At 49.9% G+C, this 22,306-nt stretch overlaps 2 protein-coding genes across 2 annotated transcripts in view; one reads left to right on the top strand and one right to left on the bottom strand.

Moving 5' to 3' along the window:
• The window catches only part of RRP36 (ribosomal RNA processing 36), a 28,161-nt gene extending 6,510 nt beyond the window's left edge, over window positions 1–21,651 (top strand). The window contains exons 3-8 of the mRNA XM_008167036.4: window positions 2,914–3,052; window positions 7,757–7,823; window positions 10,654–10,758; window positions 10,898–10,972; window positions 11,127–11,244; window positions 21,099–21,651. Of these exons, the coding sequence (XP_008165258.2) occupies window positions 2,914–3,052; window positions 7,757–7,823; window positions 10,654–10,758; window positions 10,898–10,972; window positions 11,127–11,244; window positions 21,099–21,238 (644 nt within the window). The 3' untranslated portion in view covers window positions 21,239–21,651. The remainder of the gene's footprint in view (window positions 1–2,913; window positions 3,053–7,756; window positions 7,824–10,653; window positions 10,759–10,897; window positions 10,973–11,126; window positions 11,245–21,098) is intronic.
• LOC135982584 (myb/SANT-like DNA-binding domain-containing protein 2) lies at window positions 15,581–18,250 on the bottom strand. The gene is made up of 2 exons (XM_065589891.1): window positions 17,588–18,250; window positions 15,581–17,038 (listed from the first exon to the last, which is right to left on the bottom strand). The coding sequence occupies exons 1-2, from the start codon at window positions 18,126–18,128 to the stop codon at window positions 16,569–16,571; spliced, it is 1,011 nt and encodes a 336-aa protein (XP_065445963.1). The 5' UTR covers window positions 18,129–18,250; the 3' UTR covers window positions 15,581–16,568.
• Window positions 21,652–22,306: the final 655 nt, after the last annotated feature.

Below are 22,306 nucleotides of genomic sequence, written 5' to 3'. Positions count from 1 at the left end.
CCCAAGGAAAAGCACTAACTGGTGAGATTGCATTGTAATACAGGATTGGGGCGACGAGCAGTGGGTACAAAACCTTTGGATGCAAAAGGCCACATTCCTGGATCTGTGTGCCATGGTTGCCCCAACCATCCAGTGCAATGACATCAGAATGAAAGCTATACTGACAGTTGAGAAGCAAGTGGTGATCACATTCTGGAAGCTTGCAAGGCCAGATTGCTTATTGGTCAGCAGGAAATCATTTTGGAGTTTGAAACCCACAGTGCGGGCCAGCGTCTTGCAAGTTTGTAGGGCCATTAATAATCTCTTGCTATGCAGGACAGTGACGCTGGGCAATGGACAGGACGTAGTGGATAGCTTTGTAGCAAACTGCAGTAGGATGAAAGACGGCATGCTCATTCCTATTTTGGCCCCAGCCCTCCTTGCCACAGAGTACGTCAACAGAAAGGCCTGCTTTCCTGTGGTTATGCAAATGGTGGCTCACTAGGGACATTTCACCGATATCCATATGGGCTGATCAGGGAAGGTGCATGCCCCTGACATCTTTAAGAACACGGGATTGTTCAGAAAGCTACAAGCAGCGGGATTCTTTCCCAACCATCAGACTACTATTGACAATATGGAAATGCCAGTAGTGATTTTGGGGTTCCCACCCTACCATTTACTCCAGGGGTGGGCAAACTTTTTGGACCGAGGACCACATCAGGGTTGAGCAACTGTATGGAGGGCCGGGTAGGGAAGGCTGTGCCTCCCCAAACAGCCTGGTCCCTGCCCACTATCCACCCCCCCCACACACTTCCCGCCCCCTGACTGCCCCCCTCAAAACCCCCAACCCATCCAACCCCCCCCCACTCCTTGTCCCCCAACCGCCCCCTCTTGGGACCCCCGCCCCCATCCAACCGCCCTCTGCTCCTTGTCCCCTAACCACCCCCTCCTGGGACCCTCTGCCCCTAACTGCCCCCTGGGATCCCACCCCCTTATCCAACCCCTCCCCACTCCCTGTCCCCTTATTGCCCTCCTGACCCCTATCCATAGCGCCCCCCCCCCCCCCCGACAGGTTGGACTTCAGTGAGAAAAAAAATATGCAATGGTTGTGTCCTGCATAATATCTGTGATGCAATGGCGGAGAAGCTGCCAGCAGGGTGGAGGGCTGAGGTGGAGTGGCTGTCTAAGTTTGAACAGCCAGACACAAGTGCTGTTATGCAAGCTCAGTGTGGGAGTATGTTGTTGAAGGAGGCTTTGAAAGAGTACTTTAACGGTCAGCCACATTACCGTTCTGTACTGGACTGTTCTGTGGGGCTGAAGCATTGGGTGCTGCTAGGAATTGTGTAGTGCTCGCTGGCCATCTGTAACTGTGTGTGTACTGAAGCTATGAATTAAGAGGTGCTCGTCGTACATTTATAAATGACTGCACATTTATAAGTACCATGTGCTTTAAGTACCACTGTGCATTCAGTGATAGGTGTGGTGAACTAATAAAGATCATTATTTTATTTTAAAAAATATAAATGTATTGAGTGGCCTAATCAGGGCAGAAAAACTGTGCAAAAAAACAGGCAATGCAGTATAAACTTTAAACATAAATTAACAGAATGGGACTATGAAATTGGAAAGGCAGCAAACATTTCTATCCATTTCAGTGCACAAACTTAGTTAATTGTGGCTACTCATTCACCTGCCATGGTTCTCACAGTTCCCTGGATGTGAATATGGTTTTTCTTGCAGCCTCCCGGCATGGAGTGGCAGGGGTATGGTGCGGCCCATGATGCCACGTGGAATGCTGGGGGGGGAGCGGGGGTAGCTGCTAGCAGGTTTGGACAAGTAGGTCGGACAGGGTCTGCAGCATGTGTTTGCTGACTGAGAAGACCCATTATGTCCTGGTGCATCTCCCAGTCCCACTGCAGGGCTCTACTGCGTGGTACGTTATAACTGGGATATTACACTGTTTACAGCCTTTGAGGAGAAAGCAAAGCAGGAGGTCTGACTTCCTGGGGAACTCCTGTGCAACCTGGAAAAGCCCTGGTTAGGAGAGGAAGAGATGTGGGTCTCTGCCCAAGGGAAGTGACTGCTGAGGAGCTGAGAGCCTGGAGTGGATGCCCTTGCTGGATTATGATGGGGGAATACATGAGCAGTTGCCCTAAACTATGACATAGGTAAAGAAATTCTACTTCAATAAAGACACTTAAAGTAATTGAATCTTCAGCTTCAGGACGTCCTCTGTTTATGGGGTCAGTCAGGAATTTGCATGCAGTTGACCAGCTTTGTTAGGTTTTTTTCTTTTTCTTTCTGAAGCAGAAGATATTGGTGGTTGCCAAGGGCAGGATAACTGACTTGATGGACCAATGGTCTGATCCGATGTGACAATCTGAGCATGGAGTGTACTGTTTGGGCTGCATGTTCAGAGGCTTTGTGGCATGTGCAGGAAGATGATTGCACTGGCCAGATCACATCAGGAATATTGTGTTAGTTCCAGACTCTTAATATCCTGAAGAATTCAAGGGGGTGTATATGTCTAGCACTACTGAGGGGAAGGTAAATGTCTTGACTATTTTAAAGGTGTAAACAGGAGGAAGAGGAACTGTTTGGGGTGTAACTAGAAGTAATGGGCTAACAGGCATACCATCTACTTTGTCTGTAGTTGCAAGTAACATGTAAAATCACTGCCACTGAAATCTCTCTCTAGTATCCTGGTGTTTCTCTTGGTTTTGTTTCCATACCATATGCATTTGCCTGCACTCTAGTCTTGGGAGAAACCTAAGAAAGACAGTCTGATTTGCTGGCTGTCCCTGTGCTTGCGGGTGGAAGTGTTTTGTGAGTGGAGGCACTGCAGCTGCCCCTGTACCCCTTGTACAGAGGGTGTAAGGGCAGAAGTGTGTGTCTGGCTGTGAGAGTCTCTTTTTGTTTTCTCTTTCCCAGAACTATCCTTAATGTCTTTCGAGGAACTGCTGCAGCTGCGGAACAGTGTTGGAACCAAAGCGTATCAGCAGATGACTAGCGGGAAGAAGCCATTGAACCATACAAAACCTAGGACAAAGCAACGGCCCAGCAAACAGGGGTAAAGGTGTTCCAGAGCCCTTTCTCCGCAGACAGAAGTGTATATATGTGCTGCCTGGGATCCTCAGAGTGTCTTCTGTGCCAGGCGGGTGGCTCAGACCCTCTAGCACGGCACACAAAAGAGATCCTTTGTCATAATGTTTCCTTTGGGAATGGTCCATCCCTTTGCCACTTGCCAGCCATGACTTTGAACTCAGCAAAAGTGTTTGTCAAGATAGCTCTTAGTTCCTAACCAACACTTCCTGCTGAGACACTCATCCTGCCTGCGTCTCTGCTATCCTTACTGCAGGCGCTTTGCAGCCCCTCAGATTGAGAAATGCTTTTAACACTTCCCATGCTCACCTTTTGTTGTCTCTTCTGAGCTGTCCATAGTTCTCTTTAAATTTTATCTTAGTCCCTCCAGTCTCTGAAACATTCTTCTTACTGTTTTCTGAACTCCTTCCAGCTTGCCAATATCATTCTGGTAACGAGGTGTCCACAGCTGAGCGCATTATTCCAAGTACAGTTAGAGCTATCTAAAGAGGAGCTATCCCTCCTGCTCCGTGGCCGGATGTAGCCCCAAATTGCTTTTTCCCCTCTGCAGCCTCTCACAGCTGCATTTTTTCCAAGTTGAATTTCCTCTTGTTAATTTCTGTCCATATTTGTCAGCACTGGTGTTCACAGCTCCTCTCAGTTGAATATATTCTGGGGTGTCATCAATGTGATGATTAATGGAGATATGAAATAACACAAGACCTAAACAGATTGCTGCAGTCCCTCATCAGACACCTCCCCCCAGCTTTATACATTGCCATGTGTCACTACCCTTGATTTGTGATCCTGAAGCCAGTTTTCAGTCCGAGTAAGTGTCCTATCCAAGGCGATTCAAACAGACTGCCTCCCCACTCTGTTTCATCAGCATTCTTTCATCTAGTTCTAAACCTCAGATGAAAACCTCTCTTCCCCCTTACAGGGATGGTGAGAATATTTTGTACTTCTGTTTTGCCTTCTACCTGAGGATCTTGGAGCTTTACAGACAATCCAGTATGTCTCATAAAACATCTGTGCCTCTGCTGTTATGGAGTATTTATCTCTAGTTATTGCTAATGCGCCAAAGCCTTTTGAGGAATGCTTCATACAAAAGCCCCCAGGCTGCTAAAGTCCTTTGGTATGTTTGTGTTCTGAAAGGAACCTTCCTAAAAGGTCTGCCAGGGAAATCCATCAGAGTTCTGTTGATTTCAGTGGAGCACTGCAGAATGAAGTGCTGCGCACTTGTTCAAAGGGCAGCAGCCCCTGCCAAATCACCTGTCATGAAAATACAAAGAAATGCACTGAGCGGGGCTTGAAAAATGCGTAGTAGAAGAAAGGGTGGGGGTCTCCAGGGAGCTGCTGGGGCAACACTCTGGTGAGGAGCCAAGCTGCTGGATGTGGGGCTAGTGCTGGTGCTCCTAGCAGGGTACTATCATGGGACTGTGCTTGGGACTTCCTCTCTTGTATTGTCTATGGCTAGGAAATGTCTGAATTTGATAGATGCCAGATGGGGGATGTCCTCCTCTCTTCCAGCAGGGAGATCATTTACTCTCTCTCCTCTCCCCCCACCCCCACATGTCTGTAAGCCTCCTGATTGTCCAGGGCTGCAGGGACTGCTACTCTTTCCTTCATGCATCCCCCATTATTTGCATCCTCTTTTCTTGTGAATAGCTCCAAATCCTGCCTCTGCTTTTTGGGAGAAAGTACTGTCTGAGCTGCAGCAATGCAAAATTGACCTGACTTGTTAGTTTCACTGCTGAACCTTGTCATATTTGGATTTCAGGAAAGGGTTGGATGCAGTGTCTCAAAATCTGACCTTCCTGTGACACGCCCAGATTGTTTACACTCTTTCGGCTATCTGTCAAAGGATAATGGTACATGGCAATGTCTGACATTGAGGGGAGGTGTCCAGTGAGAGATGCTGCTGGGATTGGGCTATGTCCAGTCTAAGTCACAAACATCTTGAGAGAGACTAAACAGCACTCGCGTCGCTTGCTGATGATGCTGAATTGGGGGGAACCTCAAATACCATTGAGGACAGAAGTGATACAGAGGGAGCAAAGGTGATTTGAAAAACTGTCAGAAAACAACAAAATGTGATTGATTTTTGGAGAAGATAATCCAAAATCCCTGGTAAGCAGTAATGAGGAAAACGTGTTGGGGCGATAGTGCATGGCTAATGAGACATGACCCTTTAACACGATATGGCAGCAAAATTAGCTAGTATGGTTTTGGACTGCATACACAAAGGTGAGTAGCAGGGAGAATATAAGAATGGCCATAGTGGGTCCTTGCAGCCCAGTATCCTGTAATCTGACATAGGTGCCAGATGTTTCAAAAGGAATGAACAGAATAAGGCAATTTATCGAGTGATCCGCCCGTTGTCCAGTCCCAGTTTCTGGCAGGCAGAGATTTATGGATACCCAGAGCATGGGGTTGCATCTCTGACCATCTTGGCTAATAGCTATTGATCGAGCTATCCTCCGTGAACGTATCTAATTCTTTTTTGAATCCAGTTATACTGGGTGGGAGGCAGTGGTCCTCTTTGTACAGTTCTGGTGGGATTTAGAATATCTAATACAGTTCTAGGCACTTCATTATTAGCAAGATGGGAATTTAGAAAAAAAGCAGTAGAAATGATGAGAGTCTGGAGGAATGTATTCATGAACACTGCTTATAATAGCTGTAAAAAGAACAGGAGTACTTGTGGCACCTTAGAGACTAACAAATTTATTAGAGCATAAGCTTTCGTGGACTACAGCCCACTTCTTTGGATGCATATATGCTCTAGCCCACGAAAGCTTATGCTCTAATAAATTTGTTAGTCTCTAAGGTGCCACAAGTACTCCTGTTCTTTTTGCGGATATAGACTAACACGGCTGCTACTCTGAAACCTATAATAGCTGTGTGTGCTTAAATTAATATCTGGTCAACTATGGCTAAGGGGGCGAGGGACCACATGTCTACAAATACTTTCATAAATGCTAAGATGAAAAGGGACCATTATGATAATCTAGTCTGACGTGTATAGCACAGGGCAGAGAACCTCACCCAATGATTTCTGCATCAGGCCCATGACTTATGATTGAGTAGAGCACGTTGTTTTAGAAAGACATTCCGTCTTGTTTGAAAGACTTCAAGTGATGAAGATACTATCACATCTCTTAGTAAGTTGTTCCAGTGGTGGCTTATCCTCACTGTTCAAAATGCACCTTATTTCTAGTCTGGATGTATCTAGTTCAGTTTCCAGCTATAGTCTCCAGAAGAGAAGAATGAGGGGGGATTTGATAGCTGCTTTCAACTACCTGAAGGGGGGTTCCAAAGAGGATGGAGCTCAGCTGTTCTCAGTGGTGGCAGATGACAGAACAAGGAGCAATGGTCTCAAGTTGCAGTGTGGGAGGTCTAGGTTGGATATTAGGAAACACTATTTCACTAGGAGGGTGGTGAAGCACTGGAATGCGTTACCTAGGGAGGTGGTGGAATCTCCTTCCTTGGAGGTTTTTAAGGCCCAGCTTGACAAAGCCCTGGCTGGGATGATTTAGTTGGGAATTGGTCCTGCTTTGTGCAGGGGGTTGGACTAGATGACCTCCTGAGGTCCCTTCCAACCCTGATATTCTATGATTCTATGATCTTGTTCTGCCTTTGTCTGCTAGGTTAAAAAACCCTATACCATCAAATCTTCTTTCCATATAGGTTCTTGCAGATTGTGATCAAGTCACCTCTTAATTAAATAGATTGAGCTCCTTTAGTTTCTAACTATAGGGCAGGTTTTCCAGACTTTGATGCATCCTTGTGGCTTTTTTCTGAATCCTCTCTGATATGCGAGCATCTTTTTTAAGGTGTGGACTCCAGAACTGGACACAGTATCTAATAACAGTCTCATCAGTGGTAATACTACCGCTCCCTGCTTCTACTCTGTATTCCCCTGTTTTCCATCCAAGGATTGTGATAGCACTTTTAGCCACGGCATCGCACTGGGAGTTCATGTTCCGTTTCCACTATGGCCCCTAAATCCTTTTCAGAGTCTCTTTACAGGATACAGACCTTCATTCTGTAAGTGTGACATATTCCCATGGTTCCTAGATGTCTGACCTTGCATTTGGCTGTATTAAAAAGGCAAGATCTAGTGAGCCCAGCTGCCCAAGCAATCCAGATAGCTTTGTAGAGCTGACCTATCTGTCTCTGTTATTTACCACTCTGCCAGAGTGATTTTTGTAATCTTCTTCATTGATAGATATTGAATAGTATTGGGCCGAGAACACCAGGGAGGGAGAGGGATTATTTAATGTGTGTATAAGGGCCATGTTTACGTAGGTATAATAGGATGAAATTAAGCAAAGGAGACTGTCAGGTGATCTGAGCAATAAATTATTTCACATTGTTCCTAGGGAAGCTATAGAAACTCCATTACTTAAGAAATATTTTAAAACTAGCCTGGACAAAGCCCTGGAAAACATACTGTGGGGAGTTCTCCTGCCCTGGCTCTGAGGATGGTAGTCTAAGGCAGGTGTATGTGAGAGGTGCAGGTGGTGAATGGACAGCACAGAGCAAACCTCCCCAGTTTTCTTTGATTGTTCTGGGTGACTGGAGAAGCAGTGGTCTTTCTCTATGCTGAGTGGTAGCAAACTGTCAGCAATCAGAGTCTGACCTGGCCAGTCCTGTCTCCTCCTTTCTCTAACATATGTGTTTCTCTCAGGCCACTGGAGATTTCTGCCAAGAAACCGGTCCCCTTTCTACGACAAGTGGTCTCTGTTAAAAAGACGGTAAGTGCTCTTTCCCAGGTTAGCAGTCGGTTCTTTTGGGGGCTGATGAGGGACACAAGATGCGTGTGGAGAGACAGCATAAATGGACTGATGAAGGGAATGAGACCCAGGTGGTGGTCTGGGGGAAAGGTATGGACCCACAGACTTCTGAGGCAGTCAAGGAGCAGGCTGTGAGGCGCATCCCCTTGTGAGTACAGGAGAGTTTGGTGCTGCCAGCGGATATATGGAGGAAATGGTGCTTCCAGGTAGTCCTAGATTTTTAGATTCCAAGGCCAGAAGGGACCACTGTGATCATCTAATCTAACCTCGTGAATTAGGCCATAGGATTGCCCTGGATGAGTTCCTGTTGGAACTAGAGCTGGTCATTTGGAAAAACCTCCAATCATGATTTTAAAATTGCCAGTGATGGAAACTCTAACTAACTGACTGATAGGTCTCAAAATGTAATTGTGAGCAGGGAATCATCAAGTGACTGTGTTTCTAGTGGGGCCCCACAGTGATTGGTTCTTGGCCCTGGGCTATTTAAAATCTTTATTAATGACCTGGAAGAAAACATAAACTCACCACTGATAAAGTTTGCAGATGACACAGAAATTGGGGGAGTTGTAAATAATGAAGAGGTCAGGTCACTGATTCGGAGTGATCTGGATCACTGGTAAACTGGCCACAAGCAAACTATGCATGTTAATATGGCTAACGTATGCATCTAGGAACACAGTATGTAGGGCATACTTACACACACACACGCACGCACGCCACCCTGTATCCTGGGAAGCTGCAACTCTGAAAAAGATATGGGGATCCTGGTGGGTAATCAGCTGAATACGAGTTCCGTGTGATGCAGTGACCAAAAGGGCTATTGGGATCCTGGGTTGCACAAACGGGAATCTCGAGTGGGAGCAGAGGTAATTTTATCTCTGTATTTGGCACTGGTGCGACTGCTGCTGGGATGCTGTGTCCAGTTCCGGTGCCCACAGTTCAGGACGGATGTTGATAAATTGGAGAGGGGTCAGAGAAGAGCCACAAGAATGATTAAAGGGCTAGAAAACCTGCCTTATAGGATAGATTGAGCTTCTGGAGCCTATTTCGGTTAACAAAGAGAAACTTAATCCTTTAAACATTCTCGTGGCTCTTCTCTGACCCCTCTCCAGTTTATCAACATTCTTCTTGATCTGTAGGCACCAGAACTGGACACAGGATTCCAGCAGCGGTCGCACCAGTGCCAAACATAGAGGTAAAATAACCTCTCTGCTCCTACTCAAATTCTCCTATTTATACATCTCAGGATCGCATTAGCCCCTTCGGCCACAGTGTTGCACTGGGAGCTCAGAGTTTAAGGCTAGAATGGACCACCAGATCATCTCATCTGATCTCCTGTCTATCACAGGCCTCCTACACCGTGAAGCACCCCCATGCTAAACCCAACAACTGAAATTAGACCAAAGTGTTACAGCCCACAGGAGACTAGATTATTAGGTGCTACAGGCAGAGAACAGGAGGGTCTGAGGTACCCTAGTGCCTGAAGCCCCTGCAATGGTAGGAAAATGGTAAGTAAGATACACCAGATAGTCCTGGCAAATGACCTGCACCCTACACTGCAGAGAGAGGTGAAAACCCCCAAAGGTCACTGTCAGTCTGTGCTGGGGGGAAATTCCTTCCTGACCACAGATGTAGCAATCAGTTAGACCCTGAGGATGTGAGCAAGAACCAACCAGCCAAGCAACTGAGAGAGAATGCTTGGAGCCACCTCAGAGCACCAGCCCATTGCATCCAGTGTCCCATCTCCATCTGTGGCCTTCTCTGATGCTGCAGTGGAAGGCGACAAAAAGACAGAAAAAAAGCGAGAGTAGAGCAAAATCTCTTCCTGCGACCAGCTGAAGCCCTGAAACATGGGATTTTAGAAAAATCAGAAGGGACCCCCAGGGCTGCCGAGCCGCCCCAATCACAAGCAACCCCCTTATACAATCACACTCCTAAATTTGTCTAGCTCTCTCAAATCTAACTAAGTAGTTTGCCCCATCGGTTCTTATTGGGACGCTGTTCCAGAACCTCACTCTACTGATGGTTAGAAATCTTCTAATTTCTAGCCTGAACTTGTTCATGGGTAGTTTATCCCCATTTGTGTGTGTGCCTATACTTTTTTTAGCTTAAATAGCTCTTCAGCTTCCCTGACATATTTACAGAGGGTAATCCTATCCCGTCAGCCTTTGTTTTGTCTCCTTTCACATGTCTCTGATCATCCTAGTAGCTCTTCTCCTCACCTGCCGCAGTTTGAATTCATCTTTCTTGAATGTGGGTGACCAGAATTCCAAATGAAGTCTGACCAGTGCCTTGTACTATGACATTTAATACTTTTCTATCTCTATGGGAAATGCCTCGCCTGATTCATCCTAGGATTGTGTTTGCCACAGCAGATTTTCTGTCCATGACCCCCAACTCATTTTCAGAGTCGCTACTTTAGAGGCCCCCATCCTGTAGGTATGGCCTGCATTCTTTGTTCCTAGATGTATGACTTTACATTTGGCCATATTAAAATACACGTTTGCTTGTTCCCAGCTTATAAAGTGATCCAGATTGCTTTGTAACAGTGATCTGCCATCTTCGTTATTTACCACTTCCCTAATTTTTGTATCTGCAAACTTTATCGTTGATTTTTATGTTTTCTTCCAGATCATTGCTGAAAATGTTAAATAGTGTACGACAAGAGCCCTAGATACGGGAGCTAGGACTAGGCTGAGTTAGGGAGAACAACCAAGCTGCATTCAGGCATTAGTTCTGCTCTTGGTTCTAATCCTCTGCGCCCCCCCCCCCCCCCTTCCATTCTATGCAGGTGCAGAGAGACCCACGCTTTGATGACCTGTCTGGGGAGTACAACCCAGAAATATTTGAGAAGACGTACAGTTTCCTGAACGGTCTCAAGAAGAGGGAAAAAGAGGTGACACTATGTCCTTTGCTTGTGTTGGGGCAGAAAAGCCTGCTTCAGTGAGGCATCTTTTATAGGGCCCCAGCATGCAGGCCTCAGAGGGAAAGAATGACCTGCCGCAGGACTCACTGGGTATTGCTCTCTCCCGTAGATAGTTCAGAAGCAGCTGAAGAAAAGCCAGAATGTGGAGCAGCAGGAGAAACTGCAGCAGCTCCTCAAGCGCATGGTGAGTTAGTGTTTTGAGAACCAGCTTCAACTCACTGGGAGGGAGACAGCTGAGACTGGCCAACATGCAAGACTCCAGTGTGGCTGATGAGACAGGAGGTTTGCCCTGAGCACGGCCTGGACAGTCCATGACATGTTCCTGTTTTTCTTCCCAGACACAACAGGAGGAGGCTCAGAAGGAACGGCAGAGGCAGAGAGAGAAGGAGCTGGCCTTGAAGAGAGCACAGAGGGAGCAGGCCCAGCTGGGAAGGAAGCCCTTCTACCTAAAGAAATGTAAGTTCATGATGCTGCTGCTCTGTTTACACTAGGAAATGGACCTGTTGCCGACAGTTTGCCATTAACATGTGGTCCCTGCACCTAGAGTACTAACGAGCAGATTGAAAAAAAACTCATTCAATAAATAGCCATCACACCAGATCCCCCTACGCTGGTGGGGGCAATAGCGTAGGTGGGGCAAATCTGTCAGCAGCGCCATTAGAGAAGAGCAGAACAAGCATTCTCCTTTGAGTGATTGCTCATGTCCATTCAACTTAGGTGTGTGTGCTCACCACATGCACTGGTGCTGGAAGTTTTTCCCTCAGCAGTATCCATAGGGGACCGGCTTTGGCGCCCCCTGGAGTGGTGCACGTATGCTGTGGCATATAGGGCGCTGCCAGCCCCCTCCACCCTCAGTTCCTTCTTGCCACCAGTGACAGTGCTGGAACTGTTGCTGCTTCAGCTAGCACTGTTGCTTCTCGTTCGTTCAAATCCATTTACCTTTTGTATATTATTGTATATAGCTTCCCTCTAGTTTTAGTTTCCCTATTTGTTTGTTACAGACTTAGTAGGTCCCGAACGGGACATGCCCCGGTCCCCACACTTTAAGCCCTGTGGTTGCTGTAAAAGGCCCATGCCCATTAGCGATCCACATAACAGTTGTTTACGGTGGTTGGGCGAAGGTCACATTAGTGATAAATGCAGAATCTGCAAGTCCATCAAGTCTAGGACGAAGAAGGAGCATGACATTCACTTGAAAGTGCTCCTTATGAAGTCTGCCCTTTACCCCGATGCTGGAGCAGTGCTCCGATTCAGCGCCAAGCACCATGACCTCGGTGCGCAGCGCCCCGCCAGTACCGTCTGCAAGTCCGCAGCAGTCCCTTTCCGTCGCTCCAGCCAAGAAGCCCAGAAAGATAGGGCAAGGAAGGTCTCCAGCTTCCCACAAGGGAAAGGACAAGTCTGGGGTGGACCAAGGCCCTGTCTTGGCACCTCTTCACCCCCTTGGGGATCCTGGACCCCAGTTCAGGTCGAGCAGTGTAGCCCAGCCTGCTCCCTGCCAGCTACCCCGGATTGCGACAGAGGTCCTCATCAGCTCCGTCCATGCCAGAGGCCCTGCAAGCGGCACAAGAGATTATGTCCCTCCTGGTGCTGCCCATTTCGGCCCCTGCAGGGTCCCAGTTCCAGGGTAAACCCGCGTCGGGACCACCACAGTCTCCATCTTTCCAGCAGCGTGCTCTGTCGCAGGCAACGGTCGCCCTCTCGCAGCCGACACGCTTCTGACCATGATAGGTAGAAGCTTTGCAACCCCATCCGGACCTCAGACAAGGGCAGAGAGGCTCGAGGCACGGCTCGTGTGATCTCCGCGGCACCGGTACCTCTCCAGGGACAGGTCGAGGGACCGACAGTACCATTCTCCGGACCATCACCGATTCCCCCAGGGTGGCATCACCGCGTGCGGCTGCATCTTTACGATGCCAAGCCCGCTCTAGTTCCCGATCCCGCTCCACATTCTGGTACCGCTTGTCAAGCGTGAGGTGTAGATCACCAGACCAGGGCCGCTGAGTGCTGCTGGTTGCTGAGGCCCCAATCCAGGCGCTCGTCGAGGTCAGCTAGATCCAACTCCAGGAGGAGCGACCGGTACCAAAGGGGACAGATCCAGCACTCAGCCCCGTCTTGGTCTCAGAGGAGTGACCGCTCGGGCTCTAGCTTGGGTTCAGAGCGAGGTTCCCTAGCTGCGGGACAAGCTCCGATACCCTCGGTGCAGACTCTATTGACGGCACTGCAGCCCGCCCCATGGCTTGAGGGTATGTCTACACTACGAAATTAGTTCGAATTTATAGAAGCCGGTTTTATTGAAATCGGTTGTATACAGCCGATTGTGTATGTCCACACAATAAAATGCTCTAGGTGCTCTAGTCGGCAGACCGCGTCCACAGTACGAGGCTAGCGTCGACTTCCGGAGCATTGCACTATGGGTAGCTATCCCACAGCTATCCCACAGTTCCCGCAGTCTCCGCCGCCCCTTGGAATTCTGGGTTGAGATCCCAATGCCCGGATGATGCAAAACAGTGTCGCGGGCGGTTCTGGGTACATGTCGTCAGGCCCCTCCCTCCCCCGTCACAGCAACGGCAGACAATAGATTCACGCCTTTTTATCTGGGTTACCTGGGTTACCTGTGCAGACAACATGGAGCCCGCTCAGCACAGCTGAGCTCACCGTCACCATATGTCCTCTTGGTGCCGGCAGACGTGGGACTGCATTGCTACACAGCAGCAGCTGCTAACTGCCTTTTGGCGGTAGACGGTGCAGTAGACTGGTAGCCTTCATCGGCGATCTGGGTGCTGGCAGCCGTGGGGCTTGCCTTTTGGCAGTAAATGGTGTATTATGACTGTTAGCCGGCCTATTACAAGTCGGGTCATCGCACGTTAGCAGAGTCTTCCCCGAGCAGCCGATTGTGCAATAGGCCTGAAGACCATCGTCATACACCGCCCCGTATTTGCTGCCAAGCACCCAGAAAGATGCCGAGGGCTATCAGTCACGCTGCACCGTCGTCTTAAGATGTAAAAAAATAGATTTTCTCTGTATTCATTTGCTTCCCCCTCCCTCCGTCAAATCAACGGCCTGCTAAACCCAGGGTTTTCAGTTTAATCTTTGGGGGGGACCAGTCTGTGACAGTTGTTTGTGTCTCTCCCTGATGCACAGCCACCGTTCTTTATTTTAATTCCCTGTGCCTGTACGCCATGTCGTCACTCGGCCCCCCTCCCTCCTTCCCCTAGGCCGTCAGATACTACGTTTGCGCCACAGCTCGAGCCGAGAAGCGGTTCGCGCCTTTTCTTTGAATTCTGGGTTGAGATTCCAATGCCCGGATGATGCAAAACAGTGTCGCGGGCGGTTCTGGGTACATGTCGTCAGGCCCCTCCCCCCTCGTCACAGCAACGGCAGACAATAGATTCGCGCCTATTTACCTGGGTTACCTGTGCAGACAACATACCACGGCAAGCATGGAGCCCGCTCAGCTCAGCTGAGCTCACCGTCACCATATGTCCTCTGGGTGCCGGCAGACGTGGGACTGCATTGCTACACAGCAGCAGCTGCTAACTGCCTTTTGGCGGTAGACAGTGTAGCATGAGTGATAGCCGTGGGGCTGGCAGCCGTAGTGCTGCATTGCACCAGCCCCTTCCAGGCGATGGTATATTATGACTGGTACCCATCGTCGTCATACTGGTATGGCTGTCAATCATGGCCACCTGGGCAGACATGCTACTGTTTTGATGATGACGGTTACCAGTCATAATATACTATTTTCTGCCAATTGCCCAGTATTGTCTGCTAAGCACCCAGAAGAGGCCGAGGGCGATGCTGGGTGCTGGCGGACGTGGGGCTGGCAGACGTGGGGCTGCATTGCTACACAGCAGCAGCCCCTTGCCTTTTGGCAGATGATGGTATTTTATGATTGGTACCCATCATCGTCGTATTGGTATGGCTGTCACTCATGCTGCAGCGTCGGCTGCCACCTTAAGATGTAAAAAATAGATTTGTTCTGTGTTCATTTGCTTCCCCTTCCTCCGTGAAATCAACGGCCTGCTAAGCCCAGGGTTTCCAGTTTAATCTTTGGGGGCACCATTCTGTGTGACAGTTGTTTGTGTTTCTCCCTGTTCCTGTACCTGTACGCCATGTCGTCACTCGGCCCTCCCTCCCTCCCTCCCGCCCTCCTTCTCCTGGTCCATCAGATACTACTTTCGCGCCTTTTTTCTGACCAGGCGCCATAGCTAGCACTGGGATCATGGAGCCCGCTCAGATCACCGCGGCAATTATGAGCACTATGAACACCACGCGCATTGTCCTGGAGTATATGCAGAGCCAGGACATGCCAAGGCGAAACCCGGACCAGGCGAGGAGGCGATTGCAGCACGGCGACGAGAGTGATGAGGAAATTGACATGGCCATAGACCTCTCACAAGGCACAGGCCCCAGCAATGTGGAAATCATGGTGTTACTGGGGCAGGTTGATACCGTGGAACGCCGATTCTGGGCCCGGGAAACAAGCACAGACTGGTGGGACCGCATCGTGCTGCAAGTATGGGACGATTCCCAGTGGCTGCGAAACTTTCGCATGCGTAAGGGCACTTTCATGGAACTTTGTGACTTGCTTTCCCCTGCCCTGAAACGCCAGGATACCAAGATGAGAGCAGCCCTCACAGTTGAGAAGCGAGTGGCGATAGCCCTGTGGAAGCTTGCAACGCCAGACAGCTACCGGTCAGTCGGGAATCAATTTGGAGTGGGCAAATCTACTGTGGGGGCTGCTGTGATCCAATTTGCCAGGGCAATGAAAGACCTGGTGATAGCAAGGGTAGTGACTCTGGGCAACGTGCAGTCAATAGTGGATGGTTTTGCTGAAATGGGATTCCCAAACTGTGGCGGGGCCATAGACGGAACCCATATCCCTATCTTGTCACCGGAGCACCAAGCCACCGACTACGTAAACCGCAAGGGGTACTTTTCAATGCTGCTGCAAGCCCTGGTGGATCACAAGGGACGTTTCACCAACATCAACGTGGGATGGCCGGGAAAGGTACATGATGCTCGCGTCTTCAGGAACTCTGCTCTGTTTCGAAAGCTGGAGGAAGGGACTTTCTTCCCGGACCAGAAAGTGACCATTGGGGATGTTGAAATGCCTATCGTGATCCTTGGGGACCCAGCCTACCCCTTAATGCCATGGCTCATGAAGCCGTACACAGGCAGCCTGGACAGGAGTCAGGACCTGTTCAACTACAGGCTGAGCAAGTGCCGAATGGTGGTGGAATGTGCATTTGGACGTTTAAAAGCGCGCTGGCGCAGCTTACTGACTCGCTCAGACCTCAGCGAAAAGAATATCCCCATTGTTATTGCTGCTTGCTGTGCGCTCCACAATATCTGTGAGAGTAAGGGGGAGACCTTTATGGCGGGGTGGGAGGTTGAGGCAACTCGCCTGGCCGCTGATTACGCGCAGCCAGACACCAGGGCGGTTAGAGGAGCACAGCAGGGCGCGGTGCGCATCAGAGAAGCTTTGAAAACGAGTTTTGTGACTGGCCAGGCTACTGTGTGAAACTTCTGTTTGTTTCTCCTTGATGAACCCTCCAACCCCCCCCCCCCCCCCGACCCGGTTCACTCTACTTCCCTGTAAACCAACCACCCCACCCCACCCTCCCCTCCCCTCCCGCTTGCAGAGGCAATAAAGTCATTGTTTTTTCACATTCATGCATTCTTTATTAGTTCCTTACAGAGGTAGGGGGATAATTGCCAAGGTAGCTGGGATGGGTGGGGGAGGAGGGATGGAAAAGGACATACTGCATTTTAAAACTTTAACTCTTATTGAAGCCCAGCCTTCTGATGCTTGGGCGATCATCTGGGGTGGAGTGACTGGGTGGACGGAGGCCCCCCCACCGTGTTCTTGGGCGTCTGGGTGAGGAGGCTATGGAACTTGGGGAGGAGGGCTGTTGGTTACACAGGGGCTGTAGCGGCGGTCTCTGCTCCTGCTGCCTTTCCTGCAACTCAACCATACGCTCGAGCATATCACTTTGATGCTCCAGCAGACGGAGCATTGCCTCTTGCCGTCTGTCTGCAAGCTGACGCCACCTATCGTCTTCAGCCCGCCACCTCTCCTCTCGTTCATGTTGGGCTTTTCTCATCTCCGACATTGACTGCCTCCACGCATTCTGCTGTGCTCTATCAGCGTGGGAGGACATCTGCAGCTCCGTGAACATCTCGTCCCTCGTCTTACGTTTTCTCTTTCTAATGTTCACGAGCCTCTGCGAAGGAGAAACATTTGCAGCTGGTGGAGGAGAAGGGAGAGGTGGTTAAAAAAGACACATTTTAGGGAACAATGGGTACACTCTTTCATTACAAGGTCGCATATTTCGGCTTGCAGGCAGCCATCGTAGGCCACAGTGTTTTGGCTTTTTTAACCTTCTTAACATGCGGGAAAGGTTGCAAACAGCAGCGCATTTCCCATATCAAGGATGAATTGGGTTGTCCATTTAAAATGGGGTTTCAATGTAAAAGGAGGGGGCTGCGGTTTCCCGGTTAACATGCGGCACAAACACAAGTAAACCACCCACCCCCCACACACACACACACAATTCTCTGGGATGATCACTTCACCCCTCCCCCCCACCGCGTGGTTAACAGCGGGGAACATTTCTGGTCAGAATAGCAGGAACGGGCGCCTCTGAATGTCCCCCTTAATAAAATCACCCCATTTCAACCAGGAGAGCTTTCTGGAGATGTCCCTGGAGGATTTCCGCTCCATCCCCATACACGTTAACAGACTTGCTTGCTTTTTTTTTGTAATGTTTACAAATATTTACAAAGTTACACTCACCAGAGGTCTCCTGTGTGCCCTGAGGGTCTTGGGTGAGTTCGGGGGTTACTGGTTCCAGGTCCAGGGTCACAAACATATCCTGGCTGTTGGGGAAACCGGTTTCTCCGCTTCCTTGCTGCTGTGAGCTACCTACAGTACCTCCATCGTCATCTTCCTCGTTCCCCGAACCGTCTTCCCTGTGTGTTTCTCCAGTGAGAGAGTCATAGCACACGGTTGGGGTAGTGGTGGCTGCACCCCCTAGGATCGCATGCAGCTCCGCGTAGTAGCGGCAAGTTTGCGGCTCTGCCCCGGACCTTCCGTTTGCTTCTCTGGCTTTGTGGTAGGCTTGCCGTAGCTCCTTAATTTTCACGCGGCACTGCTGTGTGTCCCTGTTATGGCCTCGGTCCTTCATGGCCTTGGAGATCTTTTCTAATACTTTTCCATTTCTTTTACTGCTACGGAGTTCAGCTATCACTGCTTCATCTCCCCATATGGCGAGCAGATCTCGTACCTCCCGTTCGGTCCATGCTGGAGCTCTTTTGCGATCCTGGGAGGACTCCATGACGGTTACCTGTGCTGATGAGCTCTGCGTGGTCACCTGTGCTCTCCACGCTGGGCAAACAGGAAATGAAATTCAAACCTTCGCGGGTCTTTTCCTGTCTACCTGGTCAGTGCATCTGAGTTGAGAGCGCTGTCCAGAGCGGTCACAATGAAGCACTGTGGGATAGCTCCCGGAGGCCAATAACATCGAATTCCGTCCACACTACCCCAATTCCGACCCGCAAAGGCCGGTTTTATCGCTAATCCCCTCGTCGGAGGTGGTGTAAAGAAACCGGTTTAAAGGGCCCTTTAAGTCGAAAGAAAGGGCCTCGTTGTGTGGACGTGTCCAGGCTTAATTCGGTTTAACGCTGCTAAAGTCGACCTAAACCCGTAGTGTAGACCAGACTTCAGTCTCCATGGCCGGCAAGGTGGTACCCATGGGGGTTCACTCAGCCCTTGGTATCCAGAGCTTCGGAGAGATTGGCTACCTCCCTCTCCCGTCCCGCTCCAGTTCAAGAAGCCTTGGCTGCAGGCACCCCACAGGCAAAGGTGGGGATTTCCCCGAGTGGATCTGTTCGCCACCAGGCAGAACAGGAAGTGTCACCGCTTCTTCTCCATATGGGGTCTGGGCAAGGGCTCCCTCTCCGATGCCTTCCTCCTGTCCTGGGCAGGAAGCCTGATGTTCCCCCCCAATCCCGCTAGTCAGCAGGGTCCTGGTGAAAGTCAAGAGAGACAGGGCCCAAGTTATGATCGCCCCAGCGCAGCCATGCCAACATCGGTTCGGCATACTGTTGAGCTTGGCAGCGGTTCCCCCGTGGTCCCTGCCGGACCGACCAGACCTGCTGTCACAGGACCACGGTCGCCTCTTGCTCCCCAATCTCTCGTCTCTCCAGCTCATGGCGTGGATGCTGCGTGGTTGAAACCTGAAGAATGGACCTGTTTGGAAGGGATCCAGAAGGGTCCTGGGGAGTAGAAAACCCTCGACTAGACAGACCTACCTGGCAAAGTGAATGAGGTTCTCCTGCTGGGCAGCCAAGTGGAGCATCTCCCCCTCACGTTCTTTGGTGCAGTCGATCTTAGACTACCTGCTTCATTTGAGGAATCAGGGCCTGGTACACTTCTCTATCAGGGTGCATCTGGTGGCCATCTCTGCCTTTCATTCGCTCGTCCGGGGGCAGACGGTGTTCTCCCATGACATGACGATCAGGTTCCTCAGAGGTCTCGAGAGACTTTTTCCTCAAGTTCGGTCCCTGGTCCCTCAGTGGGATCTCAACTTGGTTCTGACCAGGCTCACGGGCCTGCCCTTCGAGTCTTTGGCCTTGTGCTTCCCCGTCTCACCTATCATGGAAGGTAGCTTTCCTGGTGGCGGTGACGTTGGCGAGGCGAGTCTCCGAGCTGCATGCCCTAACCTCGGAACCCCCATACACGGTCTTTTATAAGGATAAGATCCAGCTCCAGCCCAACCCGCACTTTCTTCCCAAGGTGGTGTCCACTTTCCACATGTGCCAGGACATCTTCCTTCCGGTCTTCTGCCCTAAGCCCCATGAGACTAGTGAGGAGAGGCGCCTTCACGCTTTGGACGTAAGAAGGGTTCTGGCTTTCTACCTAGATTGGACAAAGCCTTTCTGTAGGTCGACTCAGCTTTTCATCTCTACAGCGGATAGGATGAAGGGCCTCCTGGTATCCACACACAGGATTTCTAGCTAGATTACCTCTTGCATAAGGGCTTGTTTCCAGCTAGCAGGGGCCCCGCTGCCACTGACTGTCAGAGCCCACTCAACCAAAGCGCAGGCATCTTCAACAGCCTTCCTGGCACACTTCCTGATCCAGGACATCTGTTGAGCTGCGATGTGGTCCTCAGTCCACAAGTTCACGGCCCATTTCGCTATCACTCAACAGGCCAGAGACAATGCCAGGTTCGGCAGAGCTGTATTGAAATCTACATGTCCATGAACTCCTTACCCGCCTCCATGGGTACTGCTTGAAGTCACCTAAGTTGAATGGACACGAGCAATCACTTGAAGAAGAAAAGACAGTTACCAGTTTTCTGTAACTGGTGTTCTTCAAGATGTGTTGCTCATGTCCATTCCACAACCCACCGTCCTTCCCCACTGGCAAGTAGGAACTGAGGGTGGAGGGGGCCGGCGGTGCCCTATATGCCGGGCCACTCCAGGGGGCGCCAGAGTTGGTCCCCTACAGATACTGCTGAGGGAAAAATTTCTGGCACCAGTGCATGGGGCGAGCACACACACATCTCAAAGAACACCAATTATGGAAAAAGGTAACTGTCTTTTGGCCTTCCCTAGCACTGCCATTGTGCTAAGCACATTAGACAGGGGAAGACCAATGGGTGAACCCTTCCAAAGTGACCTAGACACTTAAGAGCCTGAACCTCATTCCAAGTCAATAGGACATAAGGTGCTTTAAAAATGTTGTTCACGGTTCCTGCACCAGAGGCCTGAGAGAGGAAGGCAGAGCCCATAGATGAGGCACTTGACTGGGATTCAGGAGATCTGGCTCAGTTCCCTGCTCTGTCACTGACTGCTTGTGCCTTTTCATCTCGCTGTGCCTCAATTCCCCACCTGTACCATGGGACTAGTAGCTCTTTGGGGAAGGGCCTGTCCTTTAGTTTGTGTATGTACAGTGCCTGGCACAATGGGGGCCTGGTGTCAGCTGGGGGCTCTGGGCATAATGGTAGTATTACTATGAACAGTGTAAGCCTAAACAGGTGGGAGGGGGGTGGTAGCCAAGTGGGGCAGCACCTTGCTCCTGGATTTTGCATGTGTCCAGCACTGTTGTGTATAGATGATGGGGCAGGAGGATCATGGGCTGTCTGGAAGAAACATGTCACAAGGGACGTGAAAAATGAGGGTGGAGCCATCGGCCAGGGTTAGGGAATGGGCTGCAGGTGGATAGGGCAGAGCAGAAGCAGATCCTGAGAGGGTTGTGCTGGTTTGGAGTAAACACCACCTTGTCCTTTGGCATTCCACAGCTGAGAAGTGGAAATTGGAGCTGGCTGAGAAGTACAAAGTGCTGAAGGGGAGCGGGAAGCTAGAGAGCTTCCTAAGCAAGAAGAGGAAGAGGAACGCCATTAAGGACAAGCGCAGACTGCCCTTCCGGAAGAACATGTGACTTCTGGGTGGGTGGAGCCGGCAACCAGCTCTTTGAGTGATGGATATCGGATGGTGGGATTTTAGCCTCTTCTGATGGAGAGCTGGGCTTTGGATTGTGACTATAGCAGCAGCCCCACTTCCTGACTGCCTCAAGTCTGTCCTGTATCTCTTTAGCATCGGAACCAAGGACTGTGTCCATCCATCTAGACAGAGTCTGAGCAGAATAAAGTTCTGACCCAGGCCTGCACAAGGACACCTTGAATCTTCCATAAGGGTCAAACCTTATCTATAATTCTGTGCCCATACAGCAGGGGAGTCCAATAAGGGGAGCTCTGTGCTTCAGACAAGCACGCCTCCACTTTGCAGACAAATTCAGCAGAATTGGAGGGGGCTTTGCAGGGACACAAGGGATAAAAACAGAATGAAGAATCATGCTGATTGTGCTCAATTGATCTTGCGTTACTTATGCACCCCAGAGCTGGTGCTCTTTCCTGTGGTCATGGTTGACTTCTTGTAACACCACCACATTGTCTTAATGTAACTTCAGCCAGTAGGAGGAAAATGGTAAGTCACAAATCCTAATGGAACTCTTATTACAGGGTGGAAAAAATCAACTAGGCTATGGCAAAATTGCAAGTACTGTACAGTCTCACTCCACAGCAAGCTTATAAAATCATGACTAGAGTGGAGAAAGTGAATAAGGAAGTGTTGTTTACACATGAACCAAGGGTCACCGAATGAAATTAATAGGCAGCAGGTTTAAAACAAACATAAGGACATTCTTCACCCAATGCACAGTCAACCTGTGGAACTCATTTTCAGGGGATGTTGTGAAGACCAAAAGTATTACTGGGCTTAAAAAAAAAATTGATTAAGTTACAGAGGATAGGTCCATCAGTGGTTATTAGCCAAGATGATCAGAGATGCAACCCCATGCTCTGTGTCTCCCTAAACCTCTGACTGCCAGAAGCAGGGACTGGATGACAGGAGATGAATCAGTCGATAATTACCCTGTTCTGTTTATTACCTCTGAAGCATTTGGCATGGGCCACAGCCGGAGACAGGATACTGGATTAGATGGACCGTT

This window comes from Chrysemys picta, chromosome 3 (assembly GCF_011386835.1).
Source record: "Chrysemys picta bellii isolate R12L10 chromosome 3, ASM1138683v2, whole genome shotgun sequence".
In the NCBI taxonomy this organism is placed as follows: Eukaryota; Metazoa; Chordata; order Testudines; family Emydidae; genus Chrysemys; species Chrysemys picta.
This window is presented reverse-complemented; position numbering and strand designations above follow the sequence as displayed.